The sequence below is a fragment of the Engraulis encrasicolus genome, chromosome 12, assembly GCF_034702125.1.
Source record: "Engraulis encrasicolus isolate BLACKSEA-1 chromosome 12, IST_EnEncr_1.0, whole genome shotgun sequence".
Classification (NCBI taxonomy): Eukaryota; Metazoa; Chordata; class Actinopteri; order Clupeiformes; family Engraulidae; genus Engraulis; species Engraulis encrasicolus.
In genome coordinates, this window is record NC_085868.1 from 47,449,520 (window position 1) to 47,473,702 (window position 24,183).

Consider the following 24,183-nt stretch of genomic DNA (forward strand, 5'->3'; position numbering starts at 1 on the left):
TAGGCCTAAGGGAAATAGTAATTACTTGTAGGCTATATAATATGTAATACATTAAATTAGGCCTACACTTAACCAACACTTTTATCCAATGCTACTTAAAGTTATTTTAATTGCATGGTATTAGTAACAGTCCCTGGAGCAGTGTGGGGTTAGGTGCCTTGTTTAACCCCTTAAGACGCGGCTTCATACATTTATTGTTACCAGTATAGTAATGACCAAGTCGTGGTGGATTACTTAAGGGCCTGTGTTGTGTCATAGTATTGTAGTGCTATGGTAGTTACATTTCAATGACTATTACAGCGTGCCACTGGGGGTACGGCGTGCATTAAGGGGCTACGGGCACATCAGTCATGGAGGGAAACAGACAGGAAGACATCAACAACATTGAACATTCAATAACATATACATGTAGGGCCTACACTCAGACATTGTTAGACAACCCAAGCACAACATTAATGACAGTCATACAACTCACACATTCCAGAAAGACTTGAGGGCACCAACACCGTTGAACACTACGAACTAATACAAAACCCACCCCCATACAAAAACTTGTCACAGCCAACATGTAATACAGTTCATACATACAGTTCTCTGAATTATCCCCAATTATGATTGCATTACATTACATTACACTTAGCTGACACTTGTATCCAAAGCGACTGACAGTTATTTACAGGGTGTTGGTTACAGCACCTGAAGTAGTATGGAGTCGGGTGCCTTGCTCAAGGGCACCTCAGCCATGGTGGAGTGTGTTAGGGGGTGGCAGGGTGGGATTTGAACTCACAATCCTCTGACCCATCTCCTTAACCATTGGGTCACGGCTGCCCCGGTTTTTGATTTTAAAATAAACAGTCAAACACACATGTGCATGCATGCATGCATGCACAGAGAGAGAGAGAGAGAGAGAGAGAGAGAGAGAGAGAGAGAGAGAGAGAGAGAGAGAGAGAGAGAGAGAGAGAGAGAGAGAGAGAGAGAGAGTTAGTCCCATATCTAAAATAATGACTTTGATCTATAAAGGATGAAATAATGCTTTTTAGGATATCTGTACTACTGGATAGTAAGACGCCCATGAAATGATGTAATGAATCACAAATGGTGTTTTTTGTCGTTTCAGGAGTACTTCTATCCAAAGTATGTCGGTAAGTATTATTTTTCTTCTGTAACTCACCTATTACTATTACGGTAATCCAGATGGAGATTCCATACATAATGTCAGTTTTCAGTTTTTGCCAAAGCTATACCAGTCAACCGTCATTTCGGAGTCACAGCATGCACAACAAATGTATGTTCAAATTCAAATTTATGGCTGACTTTTGCAAGCGAGGGGCCCAAGAAGAGGGCCAAGGGAATAGTTTGAGAAGCCAGTTCCATGCTCAAGGTACCTCAGTCATGTAAGAGGATGGGGGAGAACTAGCCTGGGAAATCCCATGTTGCTTCGTACAATCATTCCGATTTGAAAGACATTATGGGTTCTATCCCTCAGCGTGGAAAACTGATGACTGCAGTTTGTGTTAGTGAAAGCAGAGATTCTTTAAGTATAGAGATATGCCAACATAATAGGTTGCTATGGGCACCTAACATGACCAGGTTCCGGTCTGCCTAAAGGGACGTGTCATAATGCTCCTAGCATTGAATAGAACAGTCCTCAGGTCTGCCTAGGTCTGCCCCCAATAATAGAACCCGGAAACAATGGGCCAATGGAACCTCTCTCTCTCTACTCTCTCTGGTGAGAGTGAATGCCCAACTCCGACTCCCATTGTCATTGTGACACAGCATTCCACAGCACACAAGTGCACACTGCACACAATACATTGCATTTATGCCTCACCCGTGCAAGGGGGTAGCCCCCAATGGTGTCCCAAGGGAGCAGTGCAGGGGGATGAGAGTGGACCATGCTCTGGGTACCTCAGTCATGGAGGAGGATGAGAGAGAGCACTGGTTATGTAGGCAAAAAAACATAAATGGAATCCCAGAAAAGGGACCATTTTTGTACCCTTGCTTATGTCAACAGGCTATATTTGTTGTGCTTGTGAAGGCAGAAGGATTTACAACAGACGTAGGATGGATTTGCCATCCTTTTGTGTCTGATCTACGGGCGTTTTTGTGTGGCCTTCTCTAATGTTTTGTCCAATCTATAAGAAAATCCACAAACATCCAACAGCATTGATGGCTGAGGACTGCTGGCCTACTGGGAAATGTCCTGTATGCCAGATTACCACCAGTCCAAGTCTGCCTACAACTGAACAGTACTTGACCAACACCAGCTCACCCAGGAAAAATCTTTTCTGTCGTTAGGCAGGTTTGTCTAGATTACCAGTCTACTGTTGCCTCCAAATGACTCTGGCTTTTTAGAGTGCTATTGATATGTTCAATGATCTAATACACTAAGGAATGTGACAATGTGAACGAGGTCATCAAATCCAAATCACGGAATGAAACACACGTCAGGTCAGGCAATCCAGGTAAACCCGAGTGAGGTCAGACCAGACGTTCTGTACTTTGTAAGGGCTTTTCGGGTTTCCCATGCTGAGGTTTTAAAGTAAATATGTAAATGCCCTCCAGGTTATCACGGCTGGCTACAGCAGTATCACTGTTGCATTGCATTTGCCTTTTTGTGGTTCTTTGTGGCTTGTGGGGCATGGTTCTTTTTTTACCCTTGCTTTATTTGTTCTGGTGCTGCTGAATTTTCTGTTGGAATATTGTGCACATGTGATTTGTACTCATTCTAGCCGCAAGAATAAATTGCATACGCCTCTGGCCAAATTTCAGATGCCTATATGTTTTTACCGAGGCCCCGAGCCTGTTTTCTCAATAGGCAGACTAAGCATCCTCTGCTGGCTTCTGTAAGGCTCCCCTCTCCTCAATACATACACAACACAATGTAATGAGGCAATGTGCAATGCAACTCCCTTCGCCTTACATCTACACAGTAAATATCCGATATTAATTCAATACTTGCAGAGTCAATGTAACATTTTCTAGATTGTATTTGGTTCCATGGATTGAACCAAGATTCAAGATTCAAGATTAGTTTATTACGTCTTATTATAGGTTTGAAGCCTATAAAGAGTAAAAATTGTTGTGTTTTTTGTGTCCTCAAAAAGATTTAAAAATAAAAATAAAAAAGAGAGGGGGGGGGTGGAAGAAAGTGCAAAGAAAGTGCCTTGTTGTCTTCAGCATGAAGGTGAAGGTGGTACAGACGTTGCTGGCTTTTTTTTACAATGCGCTGTGTGTGACTGTCCCAGGTGAGGTCCTCTGAGATGGTAACGCCAAGGAATTTAAAGTCTCTCACCCTCTCCACTGTCTCACCGTTGATGTTAATGGTTTCAAACTGGTGTTCTTTCCTCCTTTTTGTAGGAGTCTAAGTCAATACGGTCTAAGTATTGAATTAACATAATAACCAACCAGTATTGAATGAACACTGCGTTTTTTACTGCATACAGTATTTGTATATTCACAAATGCAGTGTTAATTCAACACTTAGACTGCATTCTGGACCAAATAAACTCTAGAAGATGTTAAATCTAAAACTCTCTCAGTGTCTCATTGACACTGCATTTTTGTTGTTGTGGACATGGACTTGTCACAGTGCCTTGAGACACTGCTAGTTTCTAGTGTAACCCCTCGGGGCCGCGAACTTGCCACCACGTCAATGGGAGTCACAGCACGATACACAAAGAGTTTTACTAACGTTCCATGCCACACTCTGCTAGTTGGCCTCTGTTACTCTCACCCCCTAAACCTTATTCCCATCCGGGTCACGGCACCAGTGCAACCTGACGTATTACTGCGCAGTTCGTCCCCCTCGGGCCCGTGAACTCGCCACCACACCAATGGGAGTCACAGCACAATACTGCTGGAGTAAAGGTCCAGTCCGATAGCCCAGCGCTACCAATACTGTATGTGGCTTAGGGAGTGAGGTTTACTAACGTTCTACGCCACACTCCGCTAGTTGGCCTCCATTACACTAGCGATGCTTCCTCATTCAATAATTTGACATCCGTGTATTGTCTGCGTACAGTATGTTGTTTTTATTTATGCTGCTGTGTGACTGATAATATCAGACTGTACATTTCAGCATGCCTGAGAACGTACGAATTTGACATCCATGTATTGTCACAATCACAAAACTGTTTTTTTTATGTTTCTCTGTGTGTTTGTATTTATGTTTTGGTGTGACTGATAATATCAGACTGTACATTTCAGCTTGCCTGGGAACGTACCGTGTGGGGATAGTCCCTGGGGGCCCTGCACAGAGCGTCTCCCAAGACCTGCGGACCTGCGTAAGAGGTGTGTTTCCATGGTAACCTTTGTGGGTTTGTCAACGTCCCATCAGTTGCCGCTTGTCTTCTGTTGTGGCCTTCTGATGCAGATTGCATCGCTGGTAATCTGACTTGCTGCTTGCAAAAAAAACTCTCATAATAACATCATAACAACATTGCTATGGCACTAGATATCTGCGTCATTAGACTGGGTCATTAACTTATTGGTAAAAGCTATTTTATAAGACAAGCTCTGCATGAAAGGGTTAAATTGTGCATCTTCCGTGTATTCACTGAACTTGGACACAGACAGGAACATTCTTGGATGTGTGTGAGATTGTCGCAGTGTAAAATACTTGTATCTATTGAATTGAATTGTGTTAAATCGAATACTTTATTACAGAAGTAGGGCTCCATAAAAGCATAGACAAGACAATACAAATGCAATAGAAATACAAGACACAGGACCGTTTACATACATAGACATGCATGTATGTTTGTTGCAGAGATCAATGACCAGTGCACGCCGATGCCATGCTTTAAAGAAGGGACCGAGCGCTGCACGGATGGCAAGGGGATGTTTACGTGTGTGTGCAAACCTGGATGGAAAGGAGTGCGCTGTGAGGATGGTGGGTATATTCACTGATCTAATAAAAAAAACTAATAAAGATGCCACACGGTCTGCTCCATAGTTTTATTATTAAGGGACGTTTTGGCCGTCTGACCTTCTTCAAACTACTGTATGTTTGAATTACGCCAGGAGCCCGCACCTCAACAAAGGCATTGGTGTGTGATACTTTACTTTTTTCACGGGTATATTCTCAGAAATATAGATTGGTAGCTGAAAACTATAAAATCACTTCATGCTAGTAGACAGATTTTCCTGATTTTTTAAAAATAAATAATTTAATCATATGAAAATACTCTGAGACACACAGTTATGCTCTACCTACCTATTTGGTGTGGCGGGGAGCCCAGGTTCTTCAGGACATACAATTATATGAGATGTATACAATAAAAATGGTGTGTCAGTGTTTCAGAATAAACGTATATGAATCCTGAGTGTCTACAGCACTGAAGAGGGAGTCAGTGTACTTGGAGTCAAAATTCAGAGAAAAATTCTGACGCTGGACAGTGTAATTTCAACTCTACAGTGCTTAATGTTTGCACAATATTGAGTTGAATTAGTTCTGAAAATGTTAAACTGACCATAGAGTAAAATAAAGACTGTATTTGAATTGAACCAAATGTTTTCTCATTGGAGTTAGATTAAACTCTTTAAGGGTTATACTAACAATGGTAGGCCTATTGTTTTATTGTGTATGACCATTGGTCATTTTCAAATTAGTTCAACAAGGCATAGGGGTTGGGTAAGGCCGAGTAAATGTGATATATGTACACAATATGTATTAATATGTATTAATCAAATTGTTATGGGAGGTGGAGAGGGTCTGTAACACTATATACCCCCAAAAAGTACACCTCTGCACTGCCAACACACCAGGGGTGAATTTCTCGAAACCAAAGTTGCTTAGTACATTAACTACTTCGTTGCTTTCAATGCATTTTCCCCATTGGCAACTACCGAAGTTGCTAACAGGCTAACAACTTCCCTTTTGAGAAACTCACACCAGGGGAGACCCTACTTCACAGTCGTCCTCTTTGCTCTTCTGCTCCCCAGATATCGACGAATGCATAGATCCGGAGTTCCCAGCGGGGTGCAGCCAAAAGTGCCACAACATCCCCGGCAGCTATCATTGCATGTGTGAGAACGGCTACTACATGAACGACAAGACCACCTGTATAGGTGAGTAGGTAGCAAAACCAAAACCAACTGTGTACTTTGTTTCACACTGGCTCGGTCTGCTGATGAATGTCATTGACTTATTTTAATATATATTTGTTAGTGTTTTTAAGCCTTTATTTGGATAGTACAGCGAAGAGTGGGACAGAAAATGAGTGGGAGAGGGAGACGGGGGAGGATTGGGAAGTGTCCTTAGGCCCGAATCGAACCTACCTGGGTCCCCGGCGAAACAGTATGGTGCAGGGCAGTGTTCATTTCGTGACGAAATATTTTCGTCATAATTATCGTTGACGATTGTTTTTCCCCTGACGACAATAAAACGATGACGAAAAAAGCAGCATGCGTTTGTACGAAAAATATAACGATATTGATTTATATTTTCGTCAAAAAAATAAAAATGTGACTACAATACCACCTGAGACGAAAACCAATAGGAAGCATTTTTGTTAATATGTCACTGACATATTGAAAAAGAATTGCCTGCTATTTCGCAAGTCGCGACCCTCATCTCAGCTGCTCCGCGTCTCTCCTCCCCTCCCTCTCACACACACACACGCAGGCGTCGGTGCTGCACACCCATGACCTTTTTTAACAGCAGTAGCCTACTTTTCAGTGCAATCCTGGCTGGGAAAAGTATTGTTGGCCATTTATCCATGACGAAGAAGTTTATGCAGTCATGAAATAGTGGTGGTACTGTCGCACAGTAGCAAACATCTTACGATACATTTTTGCGCAACTTCTCCACTCCCTGTCGCTTTCATGAGCATGCTACCCGACGGTCGTTGTCTGATCTTTTTTCAATGTTCGCTAATGTTTGTAATTTAAGGGTCTGTGTCTATGCGTAGGCACAAGCCTTCTGATAAGAATCACTGTAGTGCCGATCGCAAAGGATTCTGAAGTGTGGAGTTTTGCAACTTGTTTCAGTCAATGACACTGAGATAGGAAGTGAACGGCCCTTCCACGCGTTCACTGTGTTATTGCAATTAAGTCTTGCGAATCCATACAACCATGCACACAACCATGTCAACGAGAGCGTGTATGCCATCACAACTTTGCATCAAGCAAATAATATGCAACAGCTTGCAATACGCGCACAAGAGAGAGAGAGAGAGAGAGAGAGAGACGCGTCTTCCAACAGGTGACATTGTAACGCTTGCATACAGTAACCTGGCTACTGTACCCCGCGACGCTCTTCATTAGCCTACTGGTAGGCTATGCCCACAAGTATTTTTTCATAACGCGCAGTCCCGTTTTCCCCTGAAGTCGTTCTAAAATATCGACAGAGATTTATGAGTGTCGCGGCCATGATTTTTTTTTTCACATTGGACGCACTGGCTTATAAGACGCTCTGGCAGTTTTTCCACAATATTTTATGATTACAATATGTCATTTTAATGATTGATTCCCCCAAATGGTATTTTCGTTTGACAATTTTATAGAGAAGTGTAGACAAGAGGAAATTAATGTAATATTTTAGTTGACTAAAATTATTTTAGATTTCGTCGACTAAAATTGTATGAATTTTAGTCGACTAAAACTAGACTAAAATAAAAATTATTTAGATGACTAAATTGTGACTAAAACTAAAATTACATTTTCGTCAAGAGACTAAAACTAAAACTAAATAAAAAATTCCTGTCAAAATTAACATTGGTGCAGGGCTTGACACTGGCACCTGCAAACCAGCCAAATGCTGGTAAAACTTGGCTGTGGCTGGTAATAATTTCAGTGTTACTAGCCACTTCGGCAGGTATTCCGGATTATTCATTGGTGGACATATCAGTGTAACCTTTATTCTGTTGTGTTCCCCTTGTGTATCAATATTGTTTGCATTTAAGTTCAAGAAAAAGCAGTTACTCAGTTACTATTTGTTTTATTTATTTCCATGGCGAAAGCTATGCACTCCTCTCCTTGCTTTAGCACCTCATCTGTTGACGTTAGATGTACAGTAACATGATAAAGAAAATAAAAAAGTCAAATTTGTGGCTAATACAATAGCTGGATCGCTTGTGACTCTGCTAGCCACAGTGGCCAGTGAGGGGAAAAGTTAATGTCATGCCCTGGTATGGTCCCAATCGAATCTCACGCACATCCAAAAAACATAGGTAATGAAAAAAACGCACACCGATGAGCTCCCTTTTAATCCATTTTACTTTGTGATTTTTCTGACCACCCTGGCCTTTTCTCAGACTGACTGTCTGGGGAAGTGCCAGGGTGGCCCGAAACGTCACGAAATAAAATGGATTAAATAGGAGCTCATCGGTGTGCATTTTTTTTTCATTACCTATTCCGTGTCCAGGAGCACGGAATTTTGGCAAAATCCGTGCTCCTGGACACGGATTTCGTGTCCTTAACATCCGTGTCCAGGAGCACGGAATTTTTGGAGATCAGGCTGGTATACTAGCTCCGGGCTCCCGATACTGAATGAGGCTGTATGAGGAAGGTTTACTGACGCTCTACCACCAAACTCTACCAGTTGGCATCCGTTACATTAGCTTGCATGAGTTCGATGTTTTGAGATCCAAGCTATTTAGATATATTTGTTCAAAATTCTCACTAAATTCATATTTTTTTCCTACGATCACCTAGCTGACTTTGTGATTTGTATACAAGATTTGTTTGCAACATGCATTGCAAGATGATTATTTAGGTGCTGCAAAATGAAAAAACAAAACATTGTCTAATCAGACAGATAACTTGGATCTGAACTCTGTACTACTTCCTGTAATCTGTACTACGTTATATTGGCAAAGATTCCTGGATGCTAAGATTTGGCACAGTAGCACTCTTTACCAGAAAGTGTGACAGAGTTTGCAGAGTGAGGTGAATAGGTGAATAGGTAACTGGGCTACCACCCACTAACCCAGTGATGCTACCTTACCTTTAGACTTTTGGTGAATTACGCTGTCGTGCCGAAAAGTGAGTCCCTGCCAGAACACGAGTGCCCTCATTGAAACTAATGGAAACCAATGACCAATTTTTCAGATATTTTTAACCCATTTTTGCAGACAAATCCGACACAATTTAAGATGGAAAGCCTATCAATAAAGCCTCTACATTCCTTCTGGAAGTATTACAAAGAGCCGGTTACAATTTCAGTATTATTTCCATAAAAGAATCGAAGAATTGTCATAACAAATGTTACGGTTTCATTCAAATAGCTCATATTAAGTGGAGGACGAGTAATGTTTCATTAGCATATTTTTAGTTCATAAATTATGTAATTCATTCTGCAAAAATTAGTAAAATTTTCTCTCAAAAAATGTCATTGGTTTCAATGAGGGCACTCGTGTTCTGGCAGGGACTCGCTTTTCGGCACGACAACGCCAAGCTTGCCTAACTACGCTGTTGTCAGGCTGGCTGGCTACACACACGCCCAGTAGAATCATGAAATGTCTGATATGACTCTTGTATACTACATGGGTCATAGATGTTTTTTGGGCTCAGATGTCAGGTGCCGCAACGGTATCTAATTCCCATAAATTCATTTGCAATTGGTGGTTGATAAGCTGCAACAAATAGGCTTCTTAGATATTCCATGAAAAACAAAAACAAAAACAAAAAAAATCCATACAATAGTGGCACTGGCTGTTGTTGCGCCGCCCTGACATGTGATATTGCTGAAACATCACTGACCCACGTACAGTACATGTAAATGTGAAAAAGTTAATCAAGGGTTTCCCCCAGCACGTTACAGTTAAAGCCTCACCCTGATAATAAACACCTACCACCCACCTTGAAAGACAAAAATTTTGTGTTGTGAATGAAATAGAATAGGAATGGAAGTAGCCTTTCCAATAATGTGAGTCGAGTGTCTATGACACCTGCCAAACGGGGCCAGTACACTCTATCAATATGTACAAGAAACGTTTAAAAATGCAAATACTGTATATAACATTGTAGCATTTTCGGATAATTTTTGTCTTCCATGACAACTAAAAGTAAAAAAAGAACCATATAAAGTCAACATACAAACAATAACAGAAAGTTAACAAACAGCAGATATTATGAAGCAGCCAGCCATACAAAAACAATGTTCAAAGCATAATTCCACATGGTGAGACATTAGTAAGAAAGAGGGTTATTAGTATCACCTGTGTTTTTGAATGATCTCTGGAGTGCTCTGCTCGGTCTGTGCCAACCTCCTACCAAAGTCCAGATGTGAAACCATAGGACATCTGGTTTGGATCACACTCACAGCCAGTTATTATTTAGATAAGACTTTGGGAACATAATCTTCAATTAAGCGTGTTTTCAAACTCACATTGAAGTCAGATGGCTTTGTTTGGGATATTAATGAAAACTAAACTCTACGTCTACAACGATTGATGGTTTCTGATCGTGAAGTGATTTTTTTTTTAGTTCAGAGAACACTGTTCTGGCCGTGCACACAGTACAAAACACAGTGTAAATTCAAAACACTTAGAAAGTTCTCTGAGACAAAAGACACTCCAGAAGATGTTAAGTTGACTCTCCGAGTGTTAAATTAACACTGATTTTTAAACTGCGTGTCTGTTTGTGTACAGAGCCAGGAAAAGACCAGAACGTTTTTTTGGGAACATAATATGCTGTTTGTGCAAGGAATGAGTTTTTAGAGACAAGAACACCTGATGGCTATCAGAAACGTGCTTCCTGTTGTGCGGATTAATGTGCGGGGTGTCTGGCGTGTTATGTGTACATGCTTGTGTGTGTATCTTGGCCCTATGCCCAATAGCCTTCACTCCCACACAGGAGAGAGGGAGAGAGAGAGAGAGAGAGAAAGAGAGAGAGAGAGAGAGAGAGAGAGAGAGAGAGAGAGAGAGAGAGAGAGAGAGAGAGAGAGAGAGAGAGAGAGTGTGTGTGTGTGTCCCTAACTGAAAGAGAGTTTGGGAGTTCAGTACGGGAACAGCTGCTGTAGGAATGCTGTTTGTAGGAACCCAGAGCCAGGGAGAAGAAGGGGGAAAAAATCAAAAGCGTGGGTCAAGAACTGATAGGCAAATATGTGGATTGTAAATAAAGACTTAGGCACAAGACTGATGGCACCATTTGCACTTGCTTCACAAGACACACACGCAGGCACGCACACACACACACACACACACCCACACATGCATGCACACACTTGCACGCACACACACACATGTATGCCATCATGTGTCGTCAATTATGCCTTACATGTTTGTTTCGTTGGGGTAATTGGCGATCATTTATTGGTAAAGTTTAACGTTGTTGTATTATATAACTTTGTTTGAAAGACCTACCAAGTGCCTGATGGTTCCCAGGCCTCCATTTGTGTGTGTGTGTGTCTGTGTGTGTGTGTCTGTGTGTGTGTTTTTAGCCCAGACGAGTTTCATAATGAGCCAATAGATAACATCACTGCTGTAGGCCTACTTCAGAGGCAGGCAGACAGACTCGACAGAGATAGTAAAAGTTCGGCCATGTTTTCCCTTCTGTCTGTGCTCTGAGTCAAAACACAGGTGACTAATTGGCTCATTCACCTGGATCAGATGGATTAGCCAATGGGCCTTTTTCTCGTGACGTCACACACCTTCGATTCAGTGCAGTTGAAGCAGCTATAAGTGGCATCCAGTGGCAGCGTTGGGCTCGTTTTTGATGGAGCAGTGCTGCTTTTGCTATGCAGTGGGCATGCACGCTTTGCCATTTTTATGCATTCTGGGCAGTGCTGCTTTTGCTATGCAGCGTGCATGCACACTTTGCCATTTCAATGCATTCTTAGCCAGAATAATGCATTGCCATTTCAATGCATTCTTATCCAGAATTCTAAGCACTGCATAGCAAAAGCAGCACTGCTCCATCAAAACGAGCCCATTCACAAACACCACGGTTTTCTGCCTGAAACTGGTAGTTGTTTATGTTGTACCTGCTTCTCTTCAAAATGGAATGTGTTTGACGTCATCAAGAACATGAAGAGCAAGTGAATGCATCAACGTCATTTGAGGAATGCATGCTTAAAAATGGAATGAAAAGAAGTTAACCTCCTCAAAAAAGGGTTTATCCCTTATATAGAATTTGAATTTTGAGTTTCCGTAACTGCAATGAAAGTACTTATGTGGCAGGATTTTTACTTCCTAAATCCAGGGTGTCCACCTCTGCCGTGCTTATTGGCAGGAGCCCACTGGAGTTCAGTTCCCTCTCCTCACCTCAGTAGCACAGACAGCCAGACAGCCGAAGCTGCGGTCCCTCTGTTAGTGTTTCGTAGTATAGATAGAGGTACATACAGTAGTAATGATGATTTGAATGTGAATCTGAGTTTATTTCAGACATGCAAGAGGAATTAACCATTTACAACTTCCAACACAACCAAAACATGAAATAGAATCAACAAAAAAATCCCTCCTTCAATGAATACCACCCCTTTATATTCAATACAATATTAATTATACTGTACATATACACCCCCTTTTCATTCAATGAAATATATGATATGTATTACACAGGCACAACGGCAAAAACAATATATCAAAACATAATTTACTTCCTGTACTTCTGAAAGACTATGCAATGATGGGCTCCTGCTCTCATACAAAATTCAATTAAATCAGTGCTTACTTGTGTTACTTGTGTTGTAGAGTGTAGCGTGTCGGCAATGTCACTCACCCTTGTCTTTACGTGGTTTCTCTTTAGATATTAATGAATGTATGCTGTACCCGACCAGCTGTGCGGAGCCTGCGGTGTGCGTGAACTCACCAGGCATGTATGAGTGCAAATGTCCCTCCGGATTCAAGTACAACTTCACCTCACGGGAGTGCCAAGGTAAGATACGTAGTCGTCACGGAAGCACTTCACATCTAGGCCAACAGGTCAAGGTCAGCGGTAGGCTAGGCTAAGAAAATACGTTGATCTACATAAGGCTACGCTTTTAGAATGGCAGTAGGTACAGCAAAGGCCTCAGCAGGACAAATGTCAAGTGCATCATTACTAACACCATGAGTGTCTCTTACTGCAGATGAGGTCGCCGGTGGGCCTATTCACTATTTGCTGAAAATACTCAACTACACCATAACAACATTGCTATGACAGTACCGATAGCATTAAGTAACAGATTAAGACATAGCCATTACGTTTTTGGTGACAGGAAAGTTATAGCATAGGCTCTGCGCTAAGGGGTTAAGAGACATACCACAGTAAAATCAAAAGGATAACTGTGTACAAAATGCAATTGTGTGTTTTGGTAGTGCTACAGATTTTATGCCTACTGAGGATTTCTACAGTGCATTTTCTGATGCTGACAAAAAAAACAGAAGCATTGTATTTTTATTTTGATTCCAAAATACTTCTGCCATGTGAAATATTGGAAGCATTAGCAAGCCATGTGAAACACTGGGAACGTTACCATGGAAACCCTGTGGGAACAGCTATGTGGCTCATAAATCAAGCTGTCTTTAAAGGGCCTACAAAGTATTTGATGGTCATGGAGCACTAACTGCTAGGGACGAGATGAATAACAACTACTAGGCCCTACTGTGGCCTAACGGTGGGGCACTGAGTTGCTGCGCCGGCGACCCGGGTTCGATTCCGGCCTGGGTCATTTGCCGATCTCTTTCCCCACACTCGCTCCCTGTCATAATCTCCACTTTCCTATCAATAAAGGCAGAAAAAAACCCTAAAATATATATATATATATAAAAACGATAACAGCTACTAGCTGCACAAACATCAGTTTTTAGGATAGTCCTTTTGCACATCGTTTTCAACGTTTCTTCTATCTTGTATCATTGGCATTTGATTAGATTACAACTTTGGCTGCCCTCTTGTTGGATGGAATGCACCCGCGGACTGTGCGTAGGTAGGTCCCATTCAGCCCAGGGTCCATTCCAATATTGGTTTACTGTGCAAGGCCGGCAACATTTGCCAAAAGAGCACTCCCACGGGTGACCAAAGGGGCAAAGGTGTTGGGACTCCCACACTGGCCAGGACCTCAAGGGGCACAAATGGAATTGTACACAGCTGCAGTTCCCATCCAGGAACCTGAAACGATGAATCCACAGTGGGGTTTGAGTGGGATTAAAGTAGATTAGATTTGCCCAGACCACTCTGTACCTCACGGCAAACGTACACTTGCCAACTGTGGGCATGCACAGACTTGCTTGCCAGCTTTCAGTATTGATTTCTGTCTTGTATTATTTTTCAAACTGAGTCAGCGAGTTACTGAACACGTTTCAGGCATGTTTTCAAAGGCGTTGAAAGTCCTACTACACCGACCAGTCTACAAGCAACACAGGCCCAGATTATCCAACTCTTTTCTTTCTCAAGGTTTATTATTCTATTGTTTACATTTAAGATTTGCCCTTCCCATGATTGGCTTCACTCCCAGGATTCCCGAACAGGAGCCTCGAGGGTTGATTTGGCTGTGAACCCCACATGACGTACCAAAAAACGTGTCAACAACACACACTTTCCCACTGCAAGGGCCTGCAAGGGCTTGCTCACCAGCTCTATGCATTGATGTCATATCAAACAATGGGTTTAATTGAGCTACTGAAGACACTACAGCAGTGTTTCTCAAACTTTTTCAGACCGAGGCCCACTTTGTCCCCCCCAAAAATTATCGGGGACCACCTGTCATCTGAATTGGCAGTTGATGGATGCTAATTTGACACTGCTAATTTGTATGCAGATCACTTACTTTTTATTCACATTATAAGCCTGTCTTATTGTGTTGAAAACATGAAAATGTTACAAATATAGCCTACTGCTAGCTTATCTTGGAAAATTAGAAATCCCCTCGCGGACCACCTGAGCTCTGTCGCGGACCACTAGTGGTCCCCGGACCACACTTTGAGAATCACAGCACTACAGGCATGTTTCAAAGTCATGAGGATCCTACACTGACCTTTGGGCAAGGAACACAAACTAGGGCTGCTTGTAGAATTCCTGTATAGAAGCTTCTAGCAGAGAGAGTAGAGAGAGAGAGGTTCCATTGGCCCATTGTTTCCTGGTTCTATTATGCCCCCCCTTAGGCAGACCTAGGCAGACCTAAGGACTGTTCTATTCATTGTAGGAGCATTATGACACGCCCCTTTAGGCAGACCGGAACCTGGTTGCGTTAGGTGCCCATAGAAACCTATTATGTTGGCATATCTCTACACTCTAAGAAAATTTCCCTGCAAAATAACGGCAGTTACTGGCAATTATATTTACCTGTAATTCTACTGTTATTTCACACCAAAAATCAAATACAGCTCATTGCTGTTTAATGTATCACAGTATATAACATTTTTTCAGCAGCAATTGAACTGTTAAATAACAGTACTCTACAGAAAAATAACAGTACATTTCAGTTAAAAAGTTGAATTGTACTGTGTGATGACAGGCAAATACTGGGTCATAGTTGTATTCATGAATATGGCCATGGCAACTTCCCACCCCACCCATCATTCTCCATAACTGTGGTACCCTGGCCATGTTACCACCCCACCCTCCCATCGTTCACCATGACTGGAGTGCCTTGAGCATGATACTATGCCGCAATGCTGTATTGAGAAAATGGTTTGCGGTGGTCCTTTGAAAGTGTGGGCATGAACAAAATGTCAGAGTACGCAGTGCTATGTTACAATGATAGTGTGCAAGGTGGGCTTTTTACTGTATCTCTTGATGAGCCAATGATGAATATAGCATTGGTCAGTCTTAAAAAAATATTTTGCACCAAGTAGCACAGCAAACAAGCAGCACTACAAGCTAGCTCTCAAAGCAATGCCTAATTTGCAGCAGGCACATTATATGCCACAATGCCACAAATGATGCCACATACAGCAAGCTTTCACAAAGAGGAAAGTGTGCAAGCATGTAAGCAAGCTTGTAGGCAAGCTTCTAGGCAAACAAGTGCTATGCTGTGCCATGCAGGCCAGCCAGGAGGCAGGCAAGCAACTGAAGTGTTGATAGTCCAGATTTATATACAGGTGCAAGAGTACCATGTGACCAGAGTCATCAGGCCCTTGGCAGGTGACGCCCGTAATTGAATAATGGCATAACAGCCCTACTCAGGTGAGGCCAGGCACTGATTAGCAGATTGGTTTAGATGGGGCTGCTGTGTTACAAGTTCTTAAAATGTTTCAGCCATTCACACTTTCATCACTATCAAAATGCATGTGCTACTCACACTTTGCTGCATCAAGCACTTTTTAAGTATTGCAGTTTCCTTAGGAATTGTTTCATCATGCTTGATAGTATCAGATAATCTTTAACCAGTCAGAATGACTTCAGTTCTTCAGGTGGTATTGAAGTTTGATGGTGATCACGGACAAGTGGAGGATGAATGGGTTTCAATGGTGCTGCCTAAAATAACTTGTTATTTTCTAGAGATGCACCGGATCCGGTTCCGGTTCCGGTTCCGGATCCGGATCCGTCAGGATAATAGAGTTTTTCACAGGGTCCGGGTCCGGCAGGATCTTAAGCAGTGGATCCGGTATCCGGCATGTTACCTAAAAATCAGGGTCTGGTGCATGTCTAGCCTAGGCTTTTCAGTCTTTCACAACCCCAATCACTGCATGGAGTGAAATCCCTTTGGAAGCGGCTATTGAAGGCAGTGTGGCAATAAGCCAATGAGTCTAAACAATAGTTTGCGCCAACGTAATAAAAAGGGCCCACGTGTGCGAGTAGACTATATGTTTCAAACCTTTTGTAGGATCCGGTATCCGGTTCCGGATCCGGCAGGATCTTATTCAGTGGATCTGGTATCCGGCAGGATCCTAAAAATCAGGATCCGGTGCATCTCTAGTTTTTTCCACAACGGCGAATACTGCTATTGTGCAGTACTTACTGTTTTTGCTCAATATGTGACTCAAAGTAATATTTTCATGTAGTTGTCTGTTTTTTCGAAAAGCAGTAGAATGCTGTTGCAGAATTTCCGTAAATAAACAGCTATTTGTTACAGTGTACTAAAGAATCTCTGCTTCTAGTGCCAGGACGTACGTATAGCTCTGAGGCCCTGAATGACTTTATATTGACATTATAAACAATATATTATAATGACAATTGCGGGGCCGCTAACAGCTTTGGCTGGGCCTTGGATAAAGTCATCCAAAAGGGCCCTCCTACCCAATACATAAAATGAACCTGTAAAGAGGATACCCCCCACCCCGTCTCTTTGTCCCTGCTCAACTGCATGCCTTACTGTAGCTGACTATGATTAGTGTTTTAAAACCTCAACCCCTTACGCAAAACGTGTAGTAAACATACAAACACACACACACACACACACACACACACACACACACACACACACACACACACACACACACACACACACACACACACACACACACACACACGCACACACACACGCACATTGGCTCTCTGTTGGCCTGCGCAGGCTTGTTTTCGAAGCTCTTGGCATTGTTCTCCGTGTCATATCAACAAATCTGGGTCGGTGGAGGTTACTGCACACGCGGGTATGTTTGCTGGGAAAGCCGGTGACTACACCACACCGACAGTACACAGCTATTGAGTCATCAGCGCCACTCAGCAGTCTCACAGCAACAGAAGGAGACTCCTTTAGGGAGACGACACAATGTTGTCTCTGTCTGTCTGTGGCTATAGCGAACCTATGAGTAGGAACGTCACTATTTCGCTAAGATAAGAGAAGACAGTGATGAGTTGCAGGAGAAGAACGTGGCTGGAATGTAAGTGTGTTTACTGCTGTTGTGGTGTTCTTGTACTGGCCTGCTTGCTGTAGTTCAGTTCCATCATGGTTATCGTTGAAGCCAAGTTGTTTACATGTTATGTAGGCTACGTGTTATATGTTGGGTGTGTGTGGACAGTTCTCGTCAGCCAGACTCACATTCCAAATTCAACATGACTGTACAAACAAAGCTGACTTTGATTATATTGCAGTTGCATATTATCCCTTTCATTCAAGAACTCCATTATAACCTTATTGTCACCAAAATGGCGATGACCATATATTAATCTGTTGGCGTCTTAATCTGACAATTTTGTTATGACGTACTGTAGCATATACAGATCATTAAAACATAACCTTTATATCTTCAACACATAGTATAAGGAAAATTCGAAAGTTCCAGGAAGTATATGGAAATTATAAGAAAAGTTCAAACTAGATTTCACGCCAGCAAGTATGTTATAATGGCAGTGTGTATAGATGTATTTGTTAGTGTGTAGTGTTTCCATGTGCAGTAAATAATCTGAACACTCAGTGCGCATGTAGACACCTTATCCCGAATCTGATCATAACTCGGATAAGCCTCATATTTGGGATACTGAACTGCAGATGCACACACCTAAGTGCCATTTCAGAAAATAATCTTAATTTATTTTTGTTGAATACAAAGCTATAAAAATTGCATATGTTTTTATTTTATGTTCGTGTAACTATTTATGTATTATCAAGTACATGGGGTAGCCAATACCAACAGGGGGGTCAAATGCTACCCTAGCCACCCCTGTAGCTCCGCCCCTGGATAAGCCTCATATTTGGGATACTGAACTGCAGATGCACACACTCATTAATATTTCTTGTGTGTGCGTGTGCGTGTGTGTGTGTGTGTCTTTTTATGCAGACGTGAATGAGTGTTTGCAGGGTGTGTGCCAGGGTGATTGCGTGAACATGGTGGGCAGCTACATGTGCTTCTGTGACGGGCGCAAGGGTCTGCGTCTGGCGGCGGACGGCTGGTCCTGCATGGAGATTCCGGAATGTGTGCAGCTCCAGGACGACAGGCACTCAGAGATGCTCTACCTCGGCGAGCAGTTTGCCGGTCTGCCCGTCATATACCTGAGGTTCAGGCTCCCGGAGAACACCAAGTGAGTCACAAAACCACTAGCCTGGCTTACGTCACTGCAAGTCTTTTCAAGATTATACTCTGGCCAGGCACACATCTACAAAAAAAATTGTAGGAGATGCAAAGGACTTGTCTAGCTCGTATTCATAAAATGCCTCTGTATGCTATAACCAGTATACTGGTTGAAGCCTCAATTAATTTGACCACCTGTTAACAGAACTGGCATACACACCCCATTGAGCTGTTGGAAATACTCAAAATGAATTGGTTCCTTTTTTGGAGAATATGAAATGCTGTGGATGGTTTGGTTGGCCAGACTATAGTTTCGACTTGCTGTTGCTTAAGCCAGGCTAAAAAAACAGAGCATTACGCTTTTTTTCTTTTTCATTTTGTCTGACCAGCTTTAAAGAGGTTGGAACATCTTAAGACTTGATTATTATCACCATTGTGGTGACAACAAGGTTTTTAAGCACTCAAGCAGTCAAAAACATCATTCTTATCATTTGACTTTCAAAGGTCTGACTTCAGTGATCATATCATATATTTTATGTTGCCTTTTTGTGCTCTCAGTACAAGGCCCAGCATTTTCATTGAGATTTCATTTCTTTAACCTTTTGCGTAGGTTTGCTGCTGAGTTTGACTTCCGCACGTTCGATCCTGAGGGGGTCGTGCTGTACGCTGAGTCGTCGCAGGACTCCTGGTTCATGCTGGGCCTGCGGGGGGGCCGCATAGAGGTGCAGTTCAAGAACCAGCACTCCCTCAAGGTCACCAGCGGGGGCAAGGCCATCAACGACGGAGAGTGGCACGTGGTGAGTGCAACATGTACAGTGTAGTACTATCAAAGATTTTAACCTTTAAGAGTGGGTTTTTGAACATTCTATTAAAAGAATGCGTTCTATAGCAATGCAAGATTCTAACATTCTAAATTATATTGTATGGCGCCCAGAATTCTATAGAACGTTCACTGCCCGAACATTCTGACGATACACTCTTAAAGTTTGGTAAACCAAGAAAGCAAAGTGTACATCACACAATGACTCTTTTTTTATCATGAAGTAATGTAATCATTTTGTGCTATTTTGTAGATATCAGTGGATGAACTGGAGAACAGCATCAGTGTTAAGATCAGTAAAGAGGCAGTGATGAGCATCACCAGTCTGGAGAGCCTCTTCACCTCAGTCAACGGCAAACTGGAAACCAAGGTTTACATCGCTGGCCTGCCCAACCGGACGGACAGTGTCATCAAACCAGTAAGACTATTAGACTAAAGACTATTAGAGCTGATCATTTTATTCTCCATTTCCTCATCAACCCAAAAAGACACGCCCCCTTTTGAAAATGGTCTGTTACCAGAATGGCAATGGCCAAGTAGTAACTAAAGGCCTTGTGCACTGTCATAGTGGTGTACTACTTTGGTATTCAAGTTTTTTTCTGTGACTATAATGGCATTCCACTGGTGGAACAGCGTGCACAGAGATTCTAAGAGGTATTATTATCCAGTCTCTCTGGCGTGCATTAAGGGGCTATTGTCTTATGTTACTGCACTTACTTGATTTTACTGTGCTACTCAACTGTAAAGCACTGAGTCCATGAAATGAGCATTTCCTCAAGCATCTTTTTTTCTCTGCTCCAAATAGTGTGACAGAGTCAATTATATCCTTCCCCGATATTTTGATTTTATATTCCGCTCCTGTCTGCATTTTGATTGGCTGTGAAGTGACGACTGTCACAATGCTGTCCTAAAAGTTTAACAGAATTTAGCTTTACATAACCAAAGTGCTGCAACCAAATTATAGTGAGCAACAAGGGCTTTGAGGTCTCCTATATCAGTGTTTCTCAACTGGGGTGCCGTGGCACCCTGGGGTGCCGCAGGCCCCCCTCAGGGGTGCCGCGGAAACGTGGCTGATAAATTAAGTATGTAATACATATTTGTCTAAATGAATAAATTAATGTTTAGTAAGTGGAATCTTTCATCTGCCATTTATGCACAATAAAGTAAATTCAGGTCGTCCCAGTAAGCTGCAACTTGAAACGTAGGTTGTGTGACGTCTCCAAAAGTGTTACTGTTCTAAGCTTGTGTGGTATTACGGCTTGTTGGTTTGAGGCGCCTTGAAATTTTTCATGAATTGAAAGGGTGTCTCGCCTTAAAAAAGGTTGAGAAACACTGTCCTATATCATGGAAGTGTCAGAGCCTAACCTAACCACATACCGCTATACTGTATGTGCTTACAACCTGGAGCAAAGAAAGTTGGCGTCTGCGCCTTGAACTTAGGATCGCTTGTTGCTTGGTGCGACTGCTCACCAAAAATAGTGATACTTTTAACAAAAAGTAACAAAAGAAGTCAACGGAAAATATCTGGAGCTACAAACGTACGTTTGTAGCTCCAGATATTTTCCGTTGACTTCTTTTGTTAATTTGTCGGACACAATACACTTTTTGAACCTGCAAGCCTTGTGTGCGCCTCATCTTTTTGACTGTCCTAGTACAACCTGGAGCATACACAGAATATTTAATTAGTAAGGCTTGCAGTATTTCAGATATCCCATGATCTGCGCTCTCCAGTGCATTTTACAGAATATCAAGTTTCCACAGTTTTGGTTAATGATTCCTTAATGTGCAATTTTCTGTCTGGATAATAGCGTTTAGGATAGGATTTCGCCTTTCCTCTTAGCACTTAAGGTGTGAGTGATTTTCTACTGCAGTGTTTTCATCTCTAGACTACAACATTTAAGAAATGTAGCAGCAGTTTTAAAATTGCAGCAGTGCATCACCTAAAGTGTGACTTACTGCAATCGCAGTAAAAGGCCTGGTGTGTGTTGAGTGCATTTCTGTGTTTTTCTGGTACCAGATTAACCCGCGTTTAGACGGCTGCATTCGGGGTTGGAACCTGATGAACCAGGGGGCGTCTGGGGTGAAGGAGGTGATCCAGGGGAAGGAGAGCAAGCACTGCTTCGTCCACGTGGAGCGGGGGTCCTTCTTCACTGGCGTCGGTCTGGCCCAGTTCAAAAAAGACTACAGTAAGCCCTGCACTGCTTTAAGAAAAAAAAAAGTCAAGACACATACTTTTCAGGTTTTCCCATTCAAACACTGTGCTGTGTCATTTAAAACTGTTTTTAACCCTCTGAGGTCTAAGGCCTTTCAGAGGCTTTTAGGCTGCTTGCACCACCCTGACATTTTCAAGTATTTTCAGCTAACAGTAAGCATCTATGCAAAAGTGGAATATATGGTTGTATTGTGAAAAGCCTGACAAGAAATAATCTGAAAAAAAATTGGATGTCATACAAACATGTTTTATTTAAATTGAGTATAAACACAACTGTACAAAAAAACAGGGTTCAGACGTCTTCAAAAAGTTCAAGAAAACACACAATAAATATATCTAGCCAAGACTTTTGAAGTTTGAATCTTGTAAACAAATGTGTTGGCAGCATAAAAGTGAAAGGGGCATTTAGAAATGTTTTGTTGTTTTCATACAAAATGCAAAAAAGAATGACTATGTCACTGCCACTGCCTGTCTCATTTGAATACTAATGAGATAGGTGTGAAAAACCTCTAATGGCCCACACCCCCCTGTCAATCCCCATGTGCTCTGATAGCCCCAACCCCCCTGTCACTCTATGTCTGCTGTGTTTACCCTACCTGAAAGGGGTGTGTTGTCACCTCTGAATAGCCACTCAAGCACTGGTACTTTACATGTGAATAGCTATAGGTGTGGCTGCTACAGGCAGAGAGTACAGAATATGCGAAGATTTATTTTCACTTTCTTTAAATTGGGCCAGCTATATAATTTATTTAATATATATATATTTGAAATCTGGAAGGTCTGAGGTTTCTAATGGTGTAACTTATGTGTTTCAATGACAAAAACTCACAGAGTTACAGATTTGTTTTTAGAGACATGTCAAATTGCCCTCTCAAGGGCACTTAGACCTCAATGGGTTAAAAGTCTGAAACTTTAGAAGACTGTCTTAAAATAAATATTTTTTGTTGTAACAAAAATGGAGCAAGAAAGCAGCCTCCCTGGCTAAAGTTGAGGCAAAAGTAAGAAAAAAGATTATGTTTAAACAATATTTATATTGATATACTGTATATATATATATAATATATATAATATATAATATATAATATAATTATATTGACCATAATGGTGTTGAGAATGTAGAATGTATATTACACAATTCATTTATGATGCAAAATATGTCTGTTTGCATGCAGGTGAGGCAGGCTCCTGGAAGGTCAGTTTAAAGCTGAGCATCCGGCCATCTAAAAGCACAGGGATCCTGTTTGCCCTCGTGGCAAACAACACAGTTCCGCTCTCAGTAGCCGTGGTCACGCAAGGAGAAAGCGACGCAGTGAGTACTGTGACACAGCTGAAATATGTTCAGTTTCATTCTCAGTGTTGAATCCTAATAGTATACCTACTTTTAAGGCACCCTAGAGCATTAAATAGTCTTGAAATTGAGGTTCTCGATTTTATTGAAGTAAACAGGTTCACACACATGTTGTCATAACTCAGTCTTACTCAAGTTTACATTGTTGTAATAGCCATGTGTGCGCATGCACACACAAACACACACACACACACACACACACACACACACACACACACACACACACACACACACACACACACACACACACACACACACACACACACACACACACACACACACACAAAGACACGTCTCAGTAACAAATGTTTTTAAATGCTCTTGATGATCTAGGACCTGCAGGTGTTCTTGGACGGCACGGTGGTTGCTACGCTAACGACGTTGCTGCTGTGTTACCCCGAGCGACTGGAGGTGGAGGTGAACGTGTCGGAGACGGAGCTCCTGCTCTGGACCAACTCCTCCAACTCCGAGGTCTCCTACACCACACAGAGCCAACTGCAGGAGGCGCTGTCTCGTTTTAACACCACCATGCAGACTCCTGTTGACACATACATCGGCGGACTTCCTGGTGAGTGCACTGTCTGTGCCAACTCAACCTGTGTGACAACTCTACTGCTCTACATGTCTGACAACTTTGATTCAATGCATTCAAAGCAGGAAAAGTAGAATTCTGTGTTATAGACGTAAACTTTATACCCCAATGTTTCCTATGGAAACCGGATGTCATTCTTCCTGTTTCGTTTGAAAAAGTGAACTTGGCGGACGTCACGGTGAAAAAGTCTAATTACACTTATATGAAGATATCATATATGAAGATATCACTCAAATTCAGCGACGAGAATTAATCACGGAAGAACATAGAACTTCCTGCTCTCTACCGTCTCTGTTTATTAGAACATTCTAAATTGGAAGTTTACTGACTTAACACATCTTTCATCATATATCACAGTAACTTTTATTAATCTAGAAATCGTAATAGAAAGAT

At 42.0% G+C, this 24,183-nt stretch overlaps 1 protein-coding gene across 1 annotated transcript in view; it reads left to right on the forward strand.

The window, feature by feature from the left end:
- Nucleotides 1-24,183, forward strand: part of pros1 (protein S) — a 28,443-nt gene that overhangs the window by 2,020 nt on the left and 2,240 nt on the right. The window contains exons 3-13 of the mRNA XM_063212310.1: nucleotides 1,118-1,142; nucleotides 4,210-4,293; nucleotides 4,772-4,894; nucleotides 5,947-6,072; nucleotides 12,694-12,822; nucleotides 18,588-18,828; nucleotides 19,429-19,615; nucleotides 19,892-20,056; nucleotides 21,656-21,824; nucleotides 23,023-23,159; nucleotides 23,532-23,766. Of these exons, the coding sequence (XP_063068380.1) occupies nucleotides 1,118-1,142; nucleotides 4,210-4,293; nucleotides 4,772-4,894; nucleotides 5,947-6,072; nucleotides 12,694-12,822; nucleotides 18,588-18,828; nucleotides 19,429-19,615; nucleotides 19,892-20,056; nucleotides 21,656-21,824; nucleotides 23,023-23,159; nucleotides 23,532-23,766 (1,621 nt within the window). The remainder of the gene's footprint in view (nucleotides 1-1,117; nucleotides 1,143-4,209; nucleotides 4,294-4,771; nucleotides 4,895-5,946; nucleotides 6,073-12,693; nucleotides 12,823-18,587; nucleotides 18,829-19,428; nucleotides 19,616-19,891; nucleotides 20,057-21,655; nucleotides 21,825-23,022; nucleotides 23,160-23,531; nucleotides 23,767-24,183) is intronic.